We start from the raw sequence: 24859 nt of genomic DNA, 5'->3' as shown, positions 1-24859 counted from the left end.
GAAACATATATACAGAAGGACATCCCCCATTACCTATTACATTTATTTCACAAATGTTTTGAAATGTGCAATTACTAAAATGTGTGCATGAGGACAGAAAGCCAGTGTTTGAACTAGAATTATAAGTAGGACCTGAGCTGCCTGATGTAGGTGCTAGGAACTCTGGTTCTCTGGGAAAGCAGTCAGCACTTTCAACTACTGAGCTATCTCCTCCAGCCAGTCACCTCCTTTCATATCACTAAACTGTTAGATGTTCTTGTCTTGATTTGAAGTTAAGCCATGACAGCTTAGTGAATATTGGCGCGAGTGATCTCAGAACCAAACCTCTCTCTGAAGTGTGTACACACTAATTCCCATGTTAGAGAAAACGGATGACCCTCAGTATTTGTACTTAAACAGATTAACTTTTTAAAATTTTCATCAATAATACCCAAGATGAGAGTGAGATGACAGGCTCCTTTACAAGAAAAAGACTACACATTATTCCTCCTCATTAATTTATCATTTAATATAAATGCTGACAGAAAGCAGATAAAGACCTTATAGACACTTTCATATATTTACAATCCAAAAGGTGAATCACCTCCTTCTTTTTGTTAAAATGAATGCTTTTATCTGCAACTCACAAGAGCCTTAAACCCTAATTAGGAGCAACAAGAGGCTGAGTCAGTTTCCAAGGTAATAAAGGAAATGGCATTTTAACAAAATGTGGCATCTTTATATAAACAACATGCACACAAGTAATATAAAATTGAGAAAGAAGGCCTTAATCTTCTCAAAAATATGAACAAGTGGACACGTACTCATTCAGATCCAGAACTCAGTAGTCCTAAAACATACTCCTAGTTCTTTTCTCTCACCTCATTTGTTTTGAAGGCTGTTTTTAAAAGATGGAAATATTAAACAGATTAAACAAGAAAGGGAATAAAGGGGATATTCCATTTCAAGCAAGGTTCTTTTTTTTTTTTTTCCCCTTATTCAAAAAGAACTTGCAGAAGATAATGCCTCTAAATAAAATCTCAGCATTGGCCAGAGGCTAAGGAGTTAGTCCTGGGTTGGTGAATTTCAATCCATCTTTTGTTCAGAATTGAAAATATTTGGAAAATGTGAAAATTCACGAAGCTCACTAATTTAAAAGTCAGCTGTTACGTTAAGGCTCAATTAGAAAAAAAAAAATCTGAGCAGGTGGGTAGAGAATGACATGAAAAGAATAGGGAGGCGAGGCAATGAAAAATATAGGAATACAAAAAAGACTTAAAATGGGTATTTACATATCATTAGTGATTTTGAGAAGGGAATTCACACTATCCAAAACTGCAATTTCATAAAGTCATTTCTATTCTGACTCAAATCTCATGGGCTCCTTTATTAACTTAGATTACTTTTGTTAAGTATACCTCTGCAGGGCACAATCACATACAATCAATACGATTGGCAAATTACACAAGCTCTATCCCAAGCAAATATGAATCAATGTTAAAGTTATTTTTTAAAAACAACAACAACAAAAAGAAGTAAAATCCACCCAAAAAGGTGATAATGACTGCAAAATGTCTCAGGAGACTGGCATGAGCCAAGAGGCTGATTAACCATAGTCAGGGAAGACCCAGCAGGGTCAGAAGGGAAAGACCATGCACAAAGAGGAATCTCACAACTGGAAATGTTTAGGTGGGTGAAAGGTTCGTTCACAACCTCAGTTCATTCACTTTCTAGATTACTCCTGGAAAGTCACAAATTCATTACAAATGAAGATACTGAGGCCCATGACCAGTGAATGCATTTTTTTCTTTCAGTTCTTTTACATCCAGAAAGTGGGAAAACAAAGGTGAGTGGAGAGTTAGGCAAAAACACGCAAGTGGGAAAATCTCTCAGGACTATCTTAGCTAAACAGGGAATGCAGAGCTGAAAAGCAAAAGCTTTAAAGGCCTGTAAATAGGGAAATAAAATGTTATGGGGTTGTTTGGATATTACTGTGAAATGCCAGCCAATCAACAGAGACAGGCTGCACCAATAAATTATAGAAATGACAATTTAAAAAAGAAAACCAAAAACAAACAAAAAACCCAGACCATTATCCACCCAATGTTTGTCTGCTTCCATTTCTTGACCTTTCATGCCTTCACAGGGGGGACCACCTGACAGTTTCCAGTTCTCAGATGACTCAGTGCACAACCTAACATGGGAGCCAAAGACTTGTGATCTGCCTACTTAGTGTTAAAAAGACAAAACACAAAACCAAATGAAGAGTCACCAGAAAGTGAGTCTTCAATACAAAATAAGGTCATATTATCTACTACATAACATACATCAGGATAACAAACTCCACAGGATTTCATTATTCTAAATACACATTTTTTTTTTTTTTTTGACACAGTATTGTCTTAAGGTTTAAGTTTTTCACCTTGCATTACAACAACTTACTTTCTTGTGAAAATAAAGCTATTTTGCTCAAGGTTAAGTTCGGGGAAATTCAGTGTCTGAAATCCAGAGGCTCTAAGAACTATCCCAGTGCTAAGGGATGGGGTTTCAAGGGTTCTTTACCCAGTTTATTCAGTGTAGCATTGAAAACCTACCTACAGAGAACATACCTATTAGAAGGTGGTACTTACTCCTGGGGTGGCAGTTTCCTCTTCTTTATTAATGTAACTAGTATTACTAATCAATTAAAATACGTTACTTATGAAAACACCTTTAACTATAACAGAAATAGAATCTTAAAATTCAAGTAACAAAAAGGTTTTATTTAAAATTACACCTTTTGAAAAAAACAAAAACCAAAACAGCTCTCTCTGAAGTGGCTCAGAAAGTTGATTGAGAACTTAAAATTTACCAAAAAACTCCCAGCAAATCATTTCAGCAGTTAGTTTTAAAAAGCTGAGCTGAAGAAATACATACAAAAGCCTTAGCTGTCCAAGGGAGACCTGGATGTGTTTCTGCACAGCAAGCATGCAGATACAAAGGTCACAGTAGTAGACTGCGTGTTCAACTCTATGGTGGAGAGGAATTTGTCTCAGTGAAGTTGGTTAATCTGAACTCAGGGAATGAGATACTACAAACATGAATTAACAATTAAGGTTTTAACACACTTGAACATTTTGTGGGGCAAGAGTGTATAGTATAATACCACAGTTTATTTGCTTGGTCATTAATTTCTCCTTAAAACTAAAATTAAGCCGTTAGAAGATAAATCATTACAGATGTTTTTTACACAAAGATTTTACATATTTAACTCTTGATTTTTAAAAGCCCAAATGGAGAATATGGAGAAATTTCATTCTATCACCATTTGTACATATAAAAGGACATGAATTCCATTTACTGAAAGTAAGCTGTTCCTGAACATAGCTGAACAGATATTAACTACAGTTAATTATTTCTTACAAGCCTCAAACTCAGGTAGAATCCCTAGCCCCATGACTTGACCATAGTGAAAGTACACTGTCCTGTAGGCACACGTGAAAATACAGAGACACACAGAAGATACTATTACATCAAGATAATCCCCAAAAGGGAGAGTGAGTTGCTTAAACAAATATTGTCAAGGATGATATTAACTGATTTAGAGAAACTGACGAATTTTCATTACATTTTATAAGGCCAGCTAACCTTACAGTTAACTTCAGACATCTACATAGTACAATCAACTTACAAATACTACCAGGTTTCATAATCAAAATGGCTACTATTTCCCCTAAAACCAAAACAGAGTAAAGCACAAGTCTTTGGCGCTCCTTAAAGAAATAGCAGGTTATCATTCTTTACCAGACCTTTGCTTGCCTGCCAGTAGGGCAAATACCACATCTGTGCATCACTGAGTAATAACGCCATTAGAAAAGGCAACTTCACAGAAGTCATTGGCTAAGCGAATTCATTTGAATGCTCTGTTTAGAGGCAGCAAACTGTCACTGTTACAGATTGGGTAAGTCAAGGGGAAACTGCAGAATGGTAAGGGGTCAGGAAGAAAAGAAAAAAAGACAATCATGGGAAACTTAGGAACTAAATTTTAAGCTCCCACACTTAAGATCATGGGAGTCTAGTGGGATCATGTATCCAAGTAACAGTGAGAACCAAATCAATCTTCTGCTTTTAGGCAAAAGAATAAATACATGGGGGTGGGGGAGAACAGAAGGAAGGAAAACGAGAGAAGGGAATAACCCACATTAATGCCGTACCAAATGATTTCTTACACATTCTGAGTAGTTGAATATTTGTAATTGACATTAATAATAGTGTCTTGTCACTTAAACATTACTATGAGAAACCTATGCTACAAGTTCTGTTTAAAAAAGTAGTAAGGAATAATAGCTCTTTGGTCACATCAGACTCTAAGTTATCTGGGAAAGGACAGCTATTAGCCTTATCTTGTGACTTCAATTAGGAGATAAGTCTAAACATTTCATTCTCAGTTCCTTTATCATTTTCCCAGAGACTCACTGAAAACAGAATGAGCCACAGTATTTTTATATATTCACCACAGTAACACACTGCCTTCATTTCTGAACAAGTATGAACACGGTCCTTAACCCTTCCAGAATTTTCCGTGTTCATCTTAGATGATTCTTGCTCTTAAACAGAGTGAAAAGAAAATAGTCATCTTCAGAAGAAACCATTTAAGTGAAAAAACGTACATATTGCTGAGCATGGTGGCACATGCATGAAATCCCATCGCTCAGGAGGCTGAAGGATCTTGAGTTCAGAACCAGCTTGGGCTACACGGTAAAAACTCTGTCTCAAAAAAGGGTGGTGCTACTGTAAAGTTTTGTTTCCTATCTGATGAGTTTCATTTTTTAATGTCTATAAAGACACAAATAAAATTCAGATTCTGACAAAAACAGCAGTTAAGAGTTGTGAAGTTATGCTTCAATTTATTGTTGCCTCATAACATAAAATTTGTTAAAGGGCGAAAACATCCTCAAAGTTGTGTGTGTGTGTGTGTGTGTGTGTGTGTGTGTGTGTTTAAATCAAATCCCTAAATCTGACAGTGGGCACAAACAACTTCCACATCACACAAAACACACCTAAGTACTGGTAAGGGAAATAACCAATTAATAAAATAGCAAAACTACAGGCACAGCATTTCCCACTTTCTACCCCACCCAGACTGGCTTTACAGACTGGGGCTTGGGGAACTCAGGCTACCATTTATGAGACTAATTTTTTCCCTAAATGAAAATAGCTTATGAAGGGTTACTAGCACACCACAGCAGAGTGCATTCTGGGGATTTCACATATACTGCAAGGGACATTACTTATCCTTAACTCTAACAAAAGCAATATGAAGATTTTACCCCCTAGTCATTCCAATTTCCAAAACAAACCACCTGCTTCTAAGACTTAGAATTATCTGACATGGCCAAAGGAGATAAGATCTGCTCAAATCTGTCTACCAAAGGCAAGAGGCCAATAATGTAACATTTTGTAGATGTGCAGAAAAAAAATCCTGTCAGACATAACATTCTTTCCTTCTCTCAATAAATAATGAGTATTTAAAGTATACATGTAAGAGATGTTTTATCTTAAAAAACAAAAAAGGCCAAGAAAGCAAATGTACAAATGTATATTTAAAATGAAAAGGAAAATGTATGCATCAACTGAAAACGCCTCACCGTCATTCAGTGCTTCTACCTCCCAATCGGTCATTTTATTGCAACAGTTGCGCTCATGCGAAGACATCTTTAAAACATACCCAATATATATACAGATATAGCCATGTATATATGTATATATATAATATATATATATAAATTTTTATTTAAATAAAAAAGAAAGCTCGAATCCCAAGCCAATATGTGTATATCAAATCCTTGACCAGCCAGGTCTGTAGGGCATAATCAAATTCAATGTGAAATAGTATATAAACACGGTGCCTTGACTGGGCAAATTAAATAATCGCTACTCAAATGAGTGTTCTGTTTGGATTTCCTACTGGTAGGCAATGGCAGGACTATTTTACCCTTCCCACCCCACCCCACCCCCACCCACTTGTTTCCATTAACAACATGACAGACACAGAGCGTAGACTGAGGTAGCTCTGACCTCAGCAGGAGTTAACGGGTAGGAATATAAGAAGTAAGAAAAATATAAACTTTTGCTTTTACCCAACCAAAGCAATGCAATAACTTATTACATAACCAGTGCTTTCTTGTTTAGTAGTATTGTCTAGAAAGGGAAACTGGATGTCAGGCAATGCAAGGGATGCAGTGACTCTATGAAATAGTCCCCAATGAACTCATTTTTACAGGGGCATGGTAAACTAAGTGTACAGTGGTAGCATTAGAATATGTGCAGCAGAACTAAGTAAAAATCCTCCTTACTCTTTCACAATGTCGTCATAAACGTTAATGTCAAAAAGCCAAGTCTAAAAACCCAATTATTTAGTTATGCTAGTAACTCTAGCAGCACAAGTAATCAATGCATAAACTATCTTCAAGCTCAGTTCTGCTAAATCTTTTATGCTTTTGAGAGGAAAAAACAAACATTCCATTGAAATAACGTGTCCCCGTTTATTTAAGTTCATATCAAGTGTTAAGCTTTATTTTGATCTTAACATTATATTTTTTTATGTGTGTATGCACATGCACCCATGTGTGCTGGTGCCACAAGGCCAGAAGAGTGTCAGATCCCTTGGAACCAGATTTAGTTACTGGCACTTGTGAGCCACCTGTGGGTGCTGGGAAGAACCTGGGTCCTCTGGGAGAGAAGCCAGTCTCTGCCAAGCCATCTCTCCAAGTTTTAGAACATGGTTCACTGTCCTGATTTTTTTGAGCATTCTAGGATTTCCATAAAAGTTTAATTTGTAAACACAGCTCAGCACAGGAGACTAGAACTGTCTGTTTTCACTAATAACAAGTTGAAGCTCATTTCTTTTCTTCTTTTTATTTTGGTTTTCTCCTACCTCAGCATACTGAGTCCTGGGAGTATGGGAATGAGCCACCATGTCCAGTTTAGAGCTCATTCTTAAGGTACTCTTCATTTAATTTAACTGAGCAATGTAAACACCAAATAGGTTTTCAGATTTTATGGAGAAAATGCAAGGAACCCTTAACATGGTCTAACAATCAACTACCTATTGAAATCTCTGAAAAGTTGAAACTAAAACCCTATCCTACTTAAATAAAGTTTGAATGTTGTAAGAGAAGTCACAAAGCTAGTGATCCAGAATAGTGTGGGTGTGTGTTGGCTGAACAATGGCTATAATAAAATTAGTTTGCTGCACAGTTTCTAATAACCCAATATAATATCACAGAATTCTTGGAAACAGTGCTTTCAGTATGCAGGGTTGAGAGAATTGGAAAGGACTGGGAGAGAAAGGAATTATACACTGGGTATGTAATAATACCAAAATACAAGGAAAAACCTACTTCATTAAGATCATACAATTAATCAAACAGAGTGTATATATAATATCTTTTTCTTTTAAAGCCCTGGATCCAAGGCGTCCAAAGTTATTAAAATAAAGTTCATTCACAGAACAAAAACAAATTTAATCTGAATTGCTTGCAGATACTGCTAATTTTCTTTTTCTTTAAATTAAAAAAATGCATTAATGTGAACTATGTGCAGGGTTTGTTTAGTAGTGGTATTTGTGCACATTGCCTCCGATGCTGTTTTTCCTGGATTTCACTGACCACTCAGAGAAAAAGTTTAGAAGTTATCCATTCTTCTATCCCTATGTCCTACGAATTGATAAGGAGCAGAAGGTAGAAGCAGGGTCCCCCATATTCTAGGGAGCAGAACTGGAAGTAACTCCTGGTCTCTGAGAATCATTGTTATCTCCTCCTCCCTCGGGGTCTTCTGACAGGTTCAAAGAGCTGGTCTTGTTTGATAGGAGGCTGAGATTCTCTTGTGTCAAAGCTGATCCATTCGGTACATCACTGTTAATCACATGAAAAAGGTTGGAATTTTTAAAAGGAGAAAAGGCTTATCATTTAGCACTGTAGGAAAATATGAGTCAAGAATGGTGGCATGTGCCTTTAGTCTAAGCAGGAGCCAGGAGCAGGCTGATTTTTATTAACTCCAGGCAACTAAGGCTACACAAAGAGACTCCACCTCAAACAAACCCAAACAAAAAAGCTGTACATAGCTTCCAGATTTTTATTATAACTCCTCATACACATTGTAACTAAAGCTGGTAAGTTCTAGAAATTTAGTTCTCGAAATACAAGTTTGTTAGAACACAACCTGCCTAGCCTATTTGCTTATGTCTCTACTGCCACTTACACATTAGAGGACTGAGCTACAACAAACAGGCATGGTGATTCCCAGCTCTTGGTAGGCAGGGGTAGGTGGTGAGAGAGCCCTCACCCCCTAACCTCCAACACCAAGACCCATAAAATAATTGCTGGCTAGTATTTGAAAAATAAAAAAAAAAAAATGCTAACCTCTGACTTATCAAATTTATTTGCATGGGAATTTATTCTAAACTTGGGACAGCATATGGATTTAAAATAGCCAAAACCCAAGAAGAAAGCAAAAGGGCAATTAGAAATTCTTTGTGTTTGTTTTATTATTTTTGTTTTGGTTTTGAGACAGGGTCTTTCTACATAACCCTCACTATCTTGGAACTTGTTATGTAAAGCAGGCTGGCCTAAAACTTACACAGTGAATGCCAGGATTAAAGGCAAATGCCACCACACTCGGTAACATTAGAAATTTGGGTTATAGGTCATGAGGAGGGCAACATAGGATTATACATTCAAATGCCTCAAAGATGCCAAAGAAAATAAGAAAAAAAAAGTAAATTAATTAGCATGTTATGAGAAATCAAATTAAAGATGTGGCTGGGAATGGCCTAGGGGACGGTGGTGCATGCCTTTGATCCTACCCTGTCTCAAAAGACCAAAACAAAACAAAGCCAATCCCCCCCCCACCCCAAAACTGACTCTACCCAGAACATAAAGCAAGGCTAAATGCTAAATGTCATTAAAAAATAGGCAAGATAATGATGGGAGGTAGAATTATGGGTGCTTTAAAAAACTTGTATCTTTTAAAATATTCTGTCACCTGTGACTAATTTTTTTGTGACATAAGTGAAATGGGGAGGAGTCCCCGGAACACAGCTCAGTGATGAAGTGTGCTTAGTTTGTGTGAGGCTCTGAGTTCAGCACCTATCATGAAAATAAAATAAAAGCAATAAAAATGTAACAATAAGGTGGGTTGGGCAGCGGTGATGCATACCTCTTAGTCCCAGCACTTAGGAGGCAGAGGCAGGCGGATCTCTTGAGTTGCAGGCCAGCTTGGTCTTCAAAGAGAGTTCCAAGACAGACTTCAGAGCTATAGAGAAACCCTATCTTGAGGGGGAGGGGCAAAAAACTCCCAAAAAACCAAAACAACAAAAACCAAAGTTGGGTATGGGTAAGCTTTTAATCATTTATTAAATTTCAATTTTATAGTGAGCCTATATTATGTTTTTTAATTCAAAAGCTACACTTAAACAAGAAGAAGGAAATGTAACCAGAAAATATATTTGTCAGGAATTAACAGATAATTCATCCCTGGTTAAGTGTTAAGTCTTGCACATACATATGTTGAAATGGTCTCATGCTAGAGTCCAGAATAGCCTACAATCCCTATCTTCCTACCGTACGTAGCCTCTCCAGTGTCCATGATTACATTCTACCCCAGCTCCTGAGGTAAGCTTTATCATTTCTACATTTAGTAGAAAGATATTTTTTTCTTCTACGGGACAGTGGTGGTGGCACACGCCTTTACTCTCACCACTCAGAAGGCAGAGGCAGGTGGATCTCTGTGAGTTGGACACTACCCTGACCTACAGAGTGCGTTCCAAGATAGTTAAAGCTACACAGAGAAGCCCTGTCTCCAAGAAAACAAAACATTCACATTCGTTTTTCACTACACACAAAAAAATAGTTCTTTTGAAAATCATAAGGTATTGGGTATGGCCAGATAATATAATTATTTCTCTTTCATATATGGTTAATAGGACTATAGAAGTAACCCGTTACCTGAATGTCAATGTAAGGTCTTCAGCTGGGACTTTGTTTTGTGGGTCTGGCTGCCCATTTTCTGCTTGCTTACTTGTACCCAGTTTGCTTTTCATGTCCATCGAACACTGGTTCTCCTTTAAAAGAAGAAATAAAGTCAGTAATCTGTGGTTTAAAGGGACAGAGCAAATACAGATAATTTAAAAAAAAAAAATCCTAGTTTTATTAAGAATTAACAAACAAAACAAACAGGGAGATGACAGAGCGTATACATTAACAGTACAACCTATCTTATCACTATCTTAGGAAAATGCCACAAACACTGAAAAATCAGCACAGAGAACAGTGTATAAGCTATAACTCCTTTATAAAAAATAGGTCATCAATGCCTTACAGGCCATGACAAGTAGCATTTTATTGTATAAATGTATCTTGGGTTTCTATGTATAGCCTTGGCGCTTGGCTATCCTGGAACTAGATGAGGCTGGCCTCAAACTTATAGAGATTCACCAGCCTCTGCCACCCAAATGCTGGGATCAAAGGTGCACCATACCACCACCCAGCATATAAATATATATTAATGTTATATGGAAGTGCAAAAGATTAATCATCATCCCATCTGCTTCACATATGCATATGCTAAACAGACACTTTAATATTTCCAATTATCTGTTTGCCTCAAATGTGAACAGAGAATCAAGTCTATGGAAAAGGACAAACCCAAAACAACAAGAACTAAGAGAGGGATTATACAACCTGGTAACAATGCAGCTTTATGAAAACTACCCCCAAATATTAGTTATTCTTCAGGAACAAACTCCAGATGATTCTAAATTAGAGCTACACAGAATTCATTTCACCTTCCTCCCCTTTCTCCCCAGCATCAGCACTCACCATACTCAATTCCCGGGTTCTCTTGCCAATTTCCCTTTCCACCTGATGTAGTTCCAAGCTTAGCTGCTCACTGGAGATCATTCCAGGCCATTTTGGAGGCAGTGGAGGGGGCTGTGGCTGGCCTGCCAGGGTGTTCACCTCCCTCTGTAACACCAGTCGGTTATTAACAGCCTAGTGCACAAAACCAAGCACACACACAACTCAGCACACTTCACAACATATAGAGAATAAGTATTCACATTAAACCAGTCACATGTTTGCAATAAAATGATCCTACTACAAACACAAGCTCTTTATTAGTAGCATTTGAATAAAAATGGTTTTATTTTTAAAAATGTATGTGTGGGACCGAAGAAATGGCTCAGAGGTTAAGAGCACTGGCTGCTCTTCTAGAGGTCCTTAATTCAATTCCCAGCAACCACATGGTGGCTCACAACCATCTATAATGAGATCTGGTGCCCTCTTCTGGTGTGCAGGCATACATGCATGCAGGACTGTATACATAATAAATAAATAAATCTTTAAAAAAAAAAAAAAAAAAATGTGTGTGTGTACTTAAATGCAGGTGTCTATAGATGCCCAAAGAGGGTGCTAGATCTCCAGGAACTGGAGTTACAGGCAATTGTGAAACAGGAGCCAAACTTGGATCCTCTGCAACAACAGTACGTGGTGGTAGCTCACACCTTTAATCCCAGCACTCAGGAGGCAGAGGCAGGTGGAGCTCTGTGAGTTTCAGGCCAGCCAGGTCTACAGAGCAAGTTCCAGGACAGGATCCAAAGCTACACAGAGAAACCCTGTCTCAAACAAACAAACAACCCCCCCAAAACAAACAAAAAAACAAAACCAAAATCCCCAAATGAACAGTAGTCACCTATCGAAGATCAAAAATACTGTTAATTTTTTCCCTTATTTCAAAGAGAAGTCAATTATATCTATATATTTTTCTTGTTATTTTTCCCTGATATAAATCCTGTAATTGTTTTCTATTAAAACTCAATGATGGGAGGCCGGAGAGATAGCTTAATGGTTAAAAGCACCAGCTGCTCTTCCAGAGGACCCAAGTTCAATTCCCAGCACTTAAACTATTAGTGGCTCCAGTTCCAGGGGACTTGACACTCTCACAGACATACATGCAGGCAAAACACCAATACACATAAAATAAAAACAACAAACAAACAAAAACCTTTGATGATGGTAAGGATTGTTGTCTTTTTTCCCCTGAACTAATCTCAGATAATTATTCTTTTTCTATTAGTCAAGAACTAAATCTATTTATGAATTCCTTGAGAATAGATATCTATACTAACACTTAAGCAAAGTACCTGCTTAAGTACTGTTCTTCAAAAATTACTATTTAAGAGGACTGGTTAAGATCACATACTGCTCTTGTCAAGGGCCTGAGTTCTCTTCCCTGCACCCATGTCAGGATGCCTATAAGCACCTGTAACTCAAGATGGAATCTTCCTCCAACACCTCTATTCACGTGCACACCAAACACATACACATAATGAAAAAAAAAGTTTTTAAAATCCAATTTAAAATCCTTGGAAACTTTTCAAAACTAGAGCACAAAATAACTGCAGTGCTGAATACCAGTAACCTCACCATAAGTACTAAAGAAGATCAGGAGTTTAAGGCCAGTTGGGCTGCATAATGATACTTCACAACAAAACTCCCAACACACAAGTGTCTGTAGGTCTGTACCTCTAGTCCACGAAGCTGGGTCTGCTGGCTGATCTGATGGTTCAGTTGCTGCAATTCCAGCCGTAGTTGCTCTCTTTCAGCAGACAGAAGGGGTTTGCCATGACTGACCACTTCTGCCATGGACATTTTCTCCCTTTGGTAAGAAAGAAAGCCTGAGGTAAAATTCTGAAGTTTTATTAAGTGAAATCATTTCTACTAGAAAAATAAAGAAAGCTGCAGGCTTTAAAGTATTTATAACAAGTAAAAAGAACAACTTGTACCTCTCGATGAAGTGTCCCTGAGGAGGTATGTTTGGATGAGGTGAGTATGGAGAATCTCCCCAGCCACCATGAGCTCCATATGGACTATAATCTGTAAAGGAACAGTTTATCATGGTAGAATGTAATTCACAAGTTTGATTCATCTTCTATGGTACTATAGTCGAAAAAGCAAAGGCACTTTTATATCTCTCTGTCCAAGAAGTTATCTGCCTAATTTTTATATATTTTCTCTCAGTGTGTGCACACGAATGTTTGAATGTAGAGGTGATGGTTGAAGTCAGGTTACCTTCACAAAACACTGGGATTGTTAACACATGCCCACACAAGTCTGAATTTAATATGGGTAGTGTGGATCCAAACTCAGATCTTCTTTATCCAGTCAGTCACCACCTCACACTCCAAAAAGCTATTATTTTAATAAAGCAATGAAGTCATCTAAAGATAAAAACCATAGGCAATTTATTTCTTTTTTTGAGACAGGGCTTCCATCCCAGAATAGCCTCAAAATCATTATGTACCCAAGGATAAACTTGAACATTCTGATACCCTGCCTCCATTTCCCCAGTGCCGGGATTATTGGCATGTGCCATAATGCCTGGTTTATGTGATTCTGGTTTCATGTATATTAGGCATGGACTCTACCAAATGAGCTATACTTCCAGCCCCTCAGGCAATCTTAATATGTAGACAGTTAATTTAGTTTATATTCCTAAAATCCCCTGAGGTGTAATTGCTATCTTACAGGGAAAAGTTTAAAAACCACTGCCTTAAGATACTTAAAAGCGCTGATGAAGTACACTGAGAGGCATGAATACTCTGGGATTCTTACCTGAAATGCTAATAGGTTTTGTGGGTGCTCCCTGTGGCGCCATGGCCTGCATTGGGCCAGCACCCTGATAAAGTGTTTTGGATGTTCGAGAGATGGCACCAAACCGAGATACCGTTGGTCGGTCTCCAAATGGGATGAGGTCATCATCACTAGTTTCCACCGCTCTTCTCTGAAGATCCAATCTCTGGTCTCTCATTCCTTTACTGTCCACATTCTGATGAAAAGCAAAAATGAGATGCTGTATAACATAAATTCCACTAGCTCTGTAGAGAGGTTAATAGCAGTATGATGCTCTTATTATTAAGAGTAAGTCTTTAGTTATCTTTGGCTGTCATAAAACATTGCTTTTAGAGCACAATAAGAAATACATGACCAATTTTTAAAAAAGATTTATTTACTATATATATATACATACATATACATATATATGTGTGTGTGTATATATATACACACACACACACACACACAGTGTTCTGTCTGCATGCATCCCTGTAGGCCAGAAGAAGGCACCAGACTTCATTATGAATGGTTGCGAGCCATCATGTGGTTGCTGGGAATTGAACTGAGGAACTCTGGAAGAGCAGCCAGTGCTCTTAACCTCTGAGCCACCTCTCCAGCCCCTACATAACCAATTTTAAGTACAGACAGATCCTTTTACTCCTCAGTACTATGTACAAACATTAACTTTACCACTAAGCTGTATCCTAGCCCACACCCCAATGCTTGAGAATCATGATTATGACTTCTTTCACATATTTGAAAAAACTTTTAATGGCATCTACACTAGCAGGAAAAGTAAGTTTTAAACTGTGAAAGTTTCACCCGACCTTCTGATCCAAGCAATACTTATTTTGGTTGTTCAAATTATAGACTCAAAGAGAGAGAGTTTTTTTGTTTTTTGGTTTTTTTTTTTTTTTTTTTTAAATTTACTTGGTAAATAAATCCACAATCTTTAAATAAAAAAAATATTATTTTGATATTTTGAGATAGGGTCTCTTTATACATCTCTGGCTATTCTAAAACTATGTAGACCAGGTTGGCCTTGAACTCACAAACCCACTAACCTCTGGCTCCTGGGTGCTGAGATTAAAGTCTTAAAATACCATGGCTGGAAGATTATTTTAATTGTAAGTCTTTGTACATCTATGTGTGGGTATGTGCACTGAGTGCACCAACAGAGGCTAAAGGAGAACACTGGATCATCTGGGGCCAGAAAGAATGCTGTTCTTCCAGAGGATGCAAGTTCAATTCCTAGCAACCCACATTGGCTCACAACTGTTTGTAACTTCAGTTTTAAGAGATCTAATGCCCTTTTCTGGTCTTAGGCACCAGACAGGCACCTAATGCACAGACATACACGCAGACAAAACACTCATACATATAAAGTAATAAGTTGATAAAATTAAGGGCTGGAAAAGTAGCTCAGCAGTCAAGAGCATGTGTTGTACTTGCAAAGGACCTGGGTTCAATTCCCAGCACCCTCATGGTGGCTCACAACCATCTGTAATCTCTGTTCCAGAGGATCCAACAGGCACACACAAGGTACACATAGATGCATGTAGGCTAAACATTCATACACATAAAAGTAAAAATAAATGGATCTTTAAAAAAAAAAAAAAAGAATGATAATAAACCAAAACCAAGCCTCAGGTCCTCTGCAAAAGCAGTATGCTCTCTTAACAATGAATCATATCGCCAATCTGAAATCTAGCATCTTGATTAAATGTCTAAAATTATTTAACTTGGGTTATGAACAATTGCTGGGAAATTGCTACCTAAAATGATATACAGTAGATACTCTTTTTTTTTTTTTTTGTCCAGATAATAATATACTTAATTTACACTTAAATGAAATAAAGCAAAACTCAATTATGTCACTAGCCTTTAGTAGATGAGAATTCATGCATCTAGATTTGTATATTTATGGCTTTGCCATTACACATACCATCATTTCCACACTCCCTGCTGCCACAACATCTTTGGGTTTTGCATCTTTGGTTCCAATGTAGGAGCCGATGGTATCACATGACCAAGGAGAATACTGGCTATAATCATTTGCTTTGTACTTTCCAGCTACCTTGAATTCTTCATCCAAAAACTATAGATGGAAAGGGGGGAAAAAAGAAAATAGGAAATGGGTCTATGAGTTAACAAAACAGGGAAAGCAGGAATTCTTTAGAACAACAAATTGAAGCAATATAATGAGTTATTTGATTAAGTGTCAGAATGGATTTTTTTATAGACTGGAAAATATGTGAGGATTATTGTAGACTTCATATTTGCTATTAGCAGTAAAAACAAACAAACAAATAAATAAATTAGTATTTCAGTATCTTTCAGTGAATCAAGGTAGGATCCTAACAGGTTTTCTCAGCATTTTAGCTACTATCTTAGATAAAGTCATCATCTAGGTAAGTATAAACCATGCCACACATTTACTAGATGGTCCCCACTGGGCCTTAGTTACTAACACCTGAGGTAAAAAGGAACACTGTAAGCATCTCAGATGTTCTATGAGGTGGGTGGTGATGCAGTAACACTTTCCTGATGCTTCTTCAGTAGCAGGGTTTCCTATCTTGAAAGTACTCTGGCACTGTGGTTGATTAAATTAAGTAAAAGGGTAAGACTGAAGCGCTGTGGTTATTCAGTAACACCCCCCCCCTTTTTTAATTAAATTGCAACATTTACAATTCTAGAATGCTTAACATTTTAAAAGTCCGTTCATATATACTATTTTTAAAACATATTACCACCTAAAAAGTATGCTCTTCCATCTGAATGTTATATATCATACAGCTACAAAAGAGAAAGGTAAGTGCACATCAGTATGAACATCCAAGTTAAGCAAAAAAGAAAAAAAAATCCACAAAGACAAACACACACCAAATGTGTTCATACACATAAAAATGTTGAAACACATAACAAAACTATTAGTCATTATGGGAAATGGGAGTTTGAAGAAAGCATTCTTTCTATGTCATGCATTTCTGTAATGTATGAATTTAGTACAACTATACGTAGGCTGCTTATGCTCAGAAATGGAAGCTTAAATATAGAACTAGTCAGGCATGGTGATGCATGCCATTAATCCCAGCACTTTGGAGAGACAGTTACTATGAACTTCTACTTAGATTACCTTCATACATTAAAGAAGTTACTATTTGCTGTATACAAACAATAACCTTCACTTTACTATTTTATGAAATGGAATCTTGCTACATGTAGCCCAGAGTGTTTTCAGATACTCTTGCTCCAACTTCTGAAGGGCAATTACAGGCATATATCACCACATCCAGCTTTCACTTTCCAACTTTCATTGTTTATTATGTATGGTTTGTCCATTAGCAATATTGTTTAGACTCATAATTCCACACATAAAAAATGTAAACCATTTTGTTTGTTGTTTTTCGAGACAGGGTTTCTCTTTGTAACAGCCCTAGCTGTTCTGGAAATCCCTTTGTAGACCAGGATGGCCTCAAACTCACAGAGATCTGATTGCCATTGCCTCTAACTCCTGAGTGCTGGCATTAAAGGTATGTACCACCACGTCTGTCATAAAACATATTCTTTACACATACTGACTTGAAAAAAAAAAATCTGTACTTCTTATGAATAAAGTATGAGACAAGGTTTCATGTATCCCACGATAGCTTCAAAACTGTTATCTAGCCAAGGATGACCTATAACTTTAGATCCTCTTGTCTCCTTGCCCAATTTACAAAGTGTTATGGATTGAACCCAAAGATCTGTGCATGCTTGGCAAATACTCTACCAATGTAGCTACATTTTCAAATCGTCTAATTAAAAAGACACAAAAATGATAAAATTACTAACAAGACTAAGCAATGAAAAAATATTAGCATCAGAAATGGATAAATGAGGACAACACACAGTTATGACAGCTATTAGCAATGTTTTGCTGGGTAGAATTATTTACACTTGTAACTCCAGCACTTGAAAGGCTGCAGCAGGAGATCCCAAGTGTAAAGGTGTAAGGACAGCTTGAGCTACAAAGTGAATTTAAAGTGAATCCAGGCTACAGTTGAAGGGCCCAGATCCTCATCCAGGGCTCCTGCTTTGGCAGCCATGACAGGCTTCAGAAAAGATCCAGAAAGACAAAGGCCCCCAGACTCAGCAACAATTGCTGAGCTTCTGACCTTGCTGGACCTTGCCCTAGTCACTAAGAAGCTAGATACCCTCCATGTGGCAAGAAACCAATCAGAATTTAGTTGGTGGACTCTGGATGTGCTTTACAAAGAACAATCGAATGCAGAGCCTGGCTACCGCCTTGGGAGGGCCTCTAGGCATAGCAACCTTCCTGCAGCTGAGGTTGACCAATCAACACAGGACAGGTTGCCTCAGCCAGGAGGTGCACCAATTCAGAGAGTATTGCTATACAACTAGCCGGCTCCAGACACTCCCCTTGGTCTACGACAATATATTCCCTAGCCCATGGCTGCTTGAGGTCCTCCTGCTTCACGCCCTGTGTTGGATGGACAGGGAACCGAGTTAACTCAAAGAGTTTTTGCTTTTGCATAGGATTGGGTCTCTTGGTGATTTGGGGGTTCAGGCACAACACAGTATGAGATTCTGTTGCAAAAATCCCCAAACCAAACCAAACCTATGAGCACTATTTTATAAATACATAATGTAATGCTCAAAGTCATGGTATATAACTTTGAGCATTACATTAGGTACATAAACCAAGCATCCCCTCTGAAGTATTACTGTCTATACTCATTTGCACATCTTTCCTATTTTTTTTAAAACCACACTGTTGATTTATTACTGAATTAAAATACATCTTCATCTCTGTCTCAATTACTTAAAAAATTATGGCAATAGAGACTTCTTGTTTGTTGGTTTTTTGAGACAGGATTTTTCTGCGTAATAGCCCTGTCCTTAAAACTTGCTCTGTAGATCAGGTTGGCCTTGAACTCAAGAGAGATCTGCCTGCCTCTGCCTCCCCAGTTCTGGGATTAAAGGCATGCAGCACTACTGCTAGGTTAGGAACAGATTTCTAATCTGATAAAAGTTTTTTTAATTGTTTTTAAACCAAAAACACTAATGTGATGAACCACAGTGATAATCACCAAAAGCTTTCTCTACACAAAGAGTAGAGGCAGGAACACCTACTACCACTCTTACTCATTATCATACTGTACAGCAACAAGGTAAGAAAATGTGTAAAACTGAAAAGGAAAAGGGAGGTGAACACAACCAATACTTAAGAAGAAAATTTAGAAAACCTATTGAATAGAAGAATCGGTAAACAAAAATCTAATTCTTTTAAAAAAGGTAATTTCATTCAAGTGCACACTTAAAGACTATTTCTTTTCAATAGAAAACAGAAAGTGAGGGTTAGCAAGATGCCTCAGTTAAGGCACTTATCAGGAAGATATTAAAAACATTAACAAAGGCCAGGTTTAGTCATGCTGTTAATCTAAGCACTCAGGACACAAAGGAAGGTGAATCTCTATAAATTCTGGCCAATCTGAGCTATGTAAGTGGTCTATATAGTAAGACCTTACCTCAAAAAGCAAAACAAAACAAAAAAATTAATGCAAGATTTGTTTTGGGTACTGATCTAGTGTGTATTTTATGTATACAGAGACTTGGTGTATGTTTTATGTTTTCAGCACATAATGTGAGTTTGAATCAGCCACATATTATGTATGGACTTAACAACCACAGGTGGCTAGTGACTACCATATTGGCCAGAATTGATCCATCCAGAGAGTCAATAAATCCTGATAAAAACTGAAGCAGTTATGTTTATGAAAATAAACATGTTGATTCCTTTATGGGTTTGTTTTGTTTTAAAGGTGCTGGGAACTGAACCCCAGGCCTTACACATGCTGGTCAAATAATTTTAGTATTGAACTAACCACCCCCAATTCCCACCATGTTTACTTACTTTTGAATTCAATACTGAAAATCCTACAAATGAGTCAAGACATCAGGATGATGTCCTTGGAACCAAAGGACTGACTTCTACAAGCCATCCTCTCATCTTCACATGCACTCACTCCCCCCAACCTCAAAACACAATGAATGAATGAATGAATGAATGAATGAATGAATGCAGTACTGGTTTAAGGACAGAATTAGATCAATGAGACAGAGCTGCTCTCTCTGTAGACTGGTCTCAAACATATTACCTTTATGTTTCAGTATTCGCCTATGCTAGAATGACAGATATGTGCCATCACACTGGCCCTAATAAAGTAATCATGACAAAGCTGACTGTGGAACACAGAAAAAAAGAATGCTCAAATCATTAAATGGTATGGGGCCAGTGAGCTACCCCTACAGAGGAAAAATGGGCCTTGAGTCTAACATTTCACATAAAACTCAATTCTAAATGGGTTAAACAATCATCTCTGGAACAAAAAAGAAAAGTAGCCTCATAATTTTGAAACAATAAATATCTCCTTGGGAACAGATTCATTCTTTCTCTCTTTTCCTCCTTCCTTCTTTCCCTTTCTTTTTTTCAAGACAGGGTTTCTCTGTATAGTCCTCACCATTCTCTAGATCAGGCTGGCCTCAAACTCAGAGATCTGCCTGCCTCTGCCTCCAGGTATTAAAAGTGTGCACCACCACCAACCACTCTGCTCTCATAATTTCTTTTTTGTTTATTTATTTTTCTCATAATTTAACAAGCTACAAAAATGATAATGGTAAAAATAAGCGGATTAAAAATGATATGCTTACTTCCTCTTGATGGAACGCAGGAGGCAGTGTTGGTGAAGGCGCAAAAGGAGGTGGAGAGATAACCTTTCTTTCCTCTAGTTGGGCCATTATTTCCTTCCGTCTACGATGTAGCTCATCCAGACTAGGATGGGGTTGGGGAGGAGGAAGCCGACTATAAGGAGGCTCCTGAAAATTGAAAGATTATTTAAAATTGACAAAGAATTCCACCAAATATTTAGTATGTGTATTTAAATCAGAAGCAGAATATATGCCCATCTTAACATCCAGAAGTATCAATACTAAAGGAGAAAAAAAGAAAAAAAGAAAAAAAAAAAAAAAAAAAAAAAAAAAAAAAAAGCCAACCCAAACAAACTCTCAAGATCTTCCAAATTTCCTAGCCAACCTAGACAACGTTTAGACTGGTGAAGCTTCCATTTATGTTTTAGAACCAGGGAGATGGCCCAACAGGTCAAAGCACTAGCTGTTCAAGCCTAACAATCCAGGTTTGATCTCTAGAACCCATGAGGGAGGCAGATGTGATGGGGCACACATGTAATCCCAGTCTGCTATGGTGACATGGGATGGATAGGCAGAAGAATCAGCTGGAAGCTTGTAGACAAGCTAATCTGGAGTATGCTGAGCAGCAGAAAGAACAAGAGAGACCCTATAAACAAGGTAGAAAGTAAGAACTTACACTCCAAGTTGTCCACTGACCCAAGTGTGTGGTGACACACATACTTATACACCTGTATCCTCTCTCTCTCTCCCCATCTCTCTCTCACACACACACACACCATACAATTATACATACATATATAAAAATAAAGTTTCTAAAAATTATTTAAGAAATAGATGTTTTCAGGGCTGGAGAGGTGGCCAGAGGTTAAGAGCACTGGGTCTTCTTAGAGGGCCCAAGTTCAATTCCCAGCAACTGTATAGTGGCTCATACAACTATCTATAATTGAGATCCAGTCCCCTCTTCTGGCCAGTAGGCAGAACACTAGATACATAATAAATACATCATTTTTTTTTTTTTAAAACAGAAAAAAGATGTTTTCATATTAAAAAAAGGAAGCAAAAAGGTTATTACCATAGCAAAATATGAATGCTCATAAATATAAATTAATAAGTTAAAAAAAATATATAGCATACCCTGGGATATGAAGGTCTAATCTGAGCTGGATGAGGAGCCACTGGATAGTAACCCTCTACCTGTTGGTATCGTTCTCTGGATTCTGGCACATAGGATGGTACTGCTGCAGATGGAATCTCAATGGGTATAGGGCTTTCCCGGAAAATCTCCTCTCTTGTATAAGACTGAGCAGGGTATACACGACGGCCATCATAGTGAGGTGGGTACATAGGAGGGTACTGTTGTGGCTGTGTGCCATACTGAGAGTTTATGACACGATCTTGGAGGTAGGGTGGATAATGATCCAAGTATGGAGGACCAGGTTCAGGAGCAGATGGTGGAGGTCGTACAAAGCGGGACACACATGGTGGTGGAGGATAGTACATGCCTGTACAATACAAAAGAGAACCCAAAACAATAGTGAGCACATCTGCTTTTCTATATAAGCTTTTATTTTTCCTTTTAAAATATTGAAACATGTAAGGGTTATAATTTACTCATTTCTTTATAAACTTTTACAATACTTGTATACTGAGGTTAGCTTTATGAAAATTCCTTAGTATCAGGAGTCCAGCTCAGTGGTAGTGTTTGCTTGGGACTGGCAAGACCCTGAATTCAATATCTGAGAAACCATTTCTTCTTCCAATTAACTACTGAAAATAAATGGAAAAGCAATCTACATAAAATCTAAAATAGTAAATTAATCCTTCCTTCTTGGTTTGTCCTTATGCAATACATTCACTGGAATTTTTTTTTTTAATTTTTTAAAAAAAGACTGATTTATTATGTAAACACTGTTCTGCCTGCATATCAGAAGAGGGCACCAAATCTCATTATAGATGATTGCGAGACACCACGTGGCTGCTGAGAATTGAACTCAGGACCTCTGGAAGAGAAGGCAGTGCTCTTAAATTCTGAGCCATCTCCAGCCCTAGAAATTTTTTTAAAGTACATTTCACAAGCATTGTGATGCTCAGGTTCTACTTTAGTTTTTCATCTTTAGACTTTTATATTCAAGACTGTATAATTACTGGTCAAGCACTTTATTACTGAGGGCTAGATTCTTAGCCCTTTTTAAAATATTTTATTTTGAGATAGGGTCTTCTGAAAATTGCCCAGATTAGCACCAAAGTCACTTTGTATCTCAGGCATGTCTAGAACTTGAGCTCCTAAAGCCTCAGGCTCTTCAGTAACTGGAATTAATGGGCCTGCTCTACCAGGCCCTGCTCTCCTGTAGAGTTACAGGAACTCTATTATGTGCTAGATATGCTATGCCACAGGTCTACTGCTCATAACACAGCTTGCACAAGACCTACACAAGCTCCAGCCAGAAAAAAAAAAAAAAGTCCCAGCATAGAGGAGGGAAGGTGGACATGCAATCTTACCACTAGCTGAGGAACTATTACCATTTGACAGCTGCTGAGAGAGGGAGAGTCTGTTTTCCTTTTAATGTGACCCCTGGTAGGCTATTACCAAGCAGGTCCTACTCCCAAAATTAGCTGAGCAGCACAGCAACACAACCTGAACTTGATGGGGAAAGAAAATCAACAGTGAAGAGGGAAACACAAAGCTGGATAGGAAAGGATGGGAGGAGGATGGTAAAGTGAAGCACTGATAGAAGTATGTTCAACACATTGCATTGGACTCAAAATAATTTAAAAATAAAAAGGCCCACTTCTTATTCTTCTAGTGGTTCCTATGGATCTAGAGTTCTTGAGACAACTGTGGCAGCAGACTCTCACCTGGAACCACCAGTTAAGACCAAAGGTTTATTTCTGCTCTCCACACCAGCTAAGCAGTGCTCTTCTAGGATTCATTTTCTAAAGACCTAGCTTAAGCTTGCTCCCTTAGTACTTCCATCAATATGGAAGGAACCCATTTCTCCACTAAGCCTTTGTGTGTTTAATATAGCTACAAAGATTTCTGCCTTTGGTAACTGAACCCTTCTGGATACAGTATAATGCTACACACTGGCTATCTGAATAAGAACAGCTACAGCTTTTTCATAAGATAAAAATCAAGTCAGATTCTTTCATAACCTCTATCAGTCATGTTGTATCAACCAAAATCTATTCATATACTGGGTGCCTGCAATCCTAGCACTCAGCAGGGTGAGGCAAAAGGATCCTCATATTCAAGGCCAGTCTGGACCACAGTGAAATTCTTCTTTCTTTCCTTTTTTTTTTTTTTTTTTTTTTTTTGGTTTGTTTTCTGAGACAGGATTTCTCTGTGTAGCTTTGTAGATTAGGCTTGCCTCTTGCCTCTGCCTCCAGAGTGCTGGGATAAAAGGTGTGTGCCACCACTGCCTGGTATACACACTGCAGGCAACTGCCTCAAAGAAAATAAATAAATGAATGAATCCAAACAATAAATAAGCAATAACTGTAAAAATTCACTAGTTCTGAATGAAGAGATGACATGTGACTTAAGATGAAATCCTACAGGAAAAATACTTTATTACCATTAAAACAACAAAACCTGTCTATGACAGAGCCAATATTTTAGTTTGAAATTTCATCATTCCCTTTAATCTTTTCTGCCTCTGCCCCACCCGAGTGCTGGGGTTAAAGGCACGTACCAACACACTGACCTATTCTTTACTATTATTAAGCTGACTTTATACTACAGAACCCCAAAAGCAGTGGTTCTTAACTTTCCTAATGCTGCAAACCTTTAATACAGTTCTTCATTTTTGGAGATAGAAGCTTGCCAAAGGAGTCATGAACCACAGGTTGAGAACTGCTGCTCTAAAGACTTGTATGCAGAACTTTAGATATATTCCAAGGTCAATACTGATAACTGAAAGGAAGGAAGCTGCTAGCTAGTCTTAACAGCAACTTGACACACAAACTAGAGGGATCTGAAAGGAGGGAACCTTAATTGAGAAAATGCCTCCATAAAAATCTCACTGTAAAACATTTTTCTTCTTTTTATTTTCTTTTTGGGTTTTCAAGACAGGGTTTTATTGCATAATAACCTTGGCAGTCCCAGAACAAACTCTGTAAACCAGGCTGGCCTCAAACTCAGAGGTCTACCTGTCACTTCCTTGTAAGTGCTGTGATTACCACCATGCTTGGCTGTAAAGCATTTTCTTAATTAGTGATCAATAGGGGAGGGCCCAGCCCATTGTGGGTGGTTCCATCCTGGGGATGATAGTCCTGGGTTCTATAAAAAAGCAGGTTGAAGAAGCCATAGGGAGCAAGCCAGTATGCAGCACCCTCCATGGCCTCTGCACCAGTTCCTGCCTCCAGGATCCTGCTCTATTTGAGTTCCTGTCCCAAGTTCCTTCAGTGATAAACAGCAATATGGAAGTACAAGCCACATAAATATTTTCCTCCCCAACTTGATGGTGTTTATAACCTAACTAAGACAGAAACCATACAGTAAATTTAGTTTGCATTCA

The 24859-nt window shown here is 37.9% G+C and overlaps 1 protein-coding gene across 1 annotated transcript in view; it reads right to left on the bottom strand.

Moving 5' to 3' along the window:
- Positions 1-480: 480 nt before the first annotated feature.
- Positions 481-24859, bottom strand: part of Rc3h1 (ring finger and CCCH-type domains 1) — a 78306-nt gene continuing 53927 nt past the window's right edge. Inside the window, exons 12-20 of the mRNA XM_051186073.1 lie at positions 21477-21844; positions 20346-20510; positions 15577-15729; positions 13632-13845; positions 12803-12893; positions 12543-12675; positions 10839-11009; positions 9966-10081; positions 481-7874 (exon numbers count right to left, since the gene is read on the bottom strand). Coding sequence (XP_051042030.1) covers positions 7724-7874; positions 9966-10081; positions 10839-11009; positions 12543-12675; positions 12803-12893; positions 13632-13845; positions 15577-15729; positions 20346-20510; positions 21477-21844 — 1562 coding nt within the window. The 3' untranslated portion in view covers positions 481-7723. The remainder of the gene's footprint in view (positions 7875-9965; positions 10082-10838; positions 11010-12542; positions 12676-12802; positions 12894-13631; positions 13846-15576; positions 15730-20345; positions 20511-21476; positions 21845-24859) is intronic.

This window comes from Phodopus roborovskii, unplaced genomic scaffold (assembly GCF_943737965.1).
Source record: "Phodopus roborovskii unplaced genomic scaffold, PHOROB, whole genome shotgun sequence".
NCBI lineage: Eukaryota > Metazoa > Chordata > Mammalia > Rodentia > Cricetidae > Phodopus > Phodopus roborovskii.
This window is presented reverse-complemented; position numbering and strand designations above follow the sequence as displayed.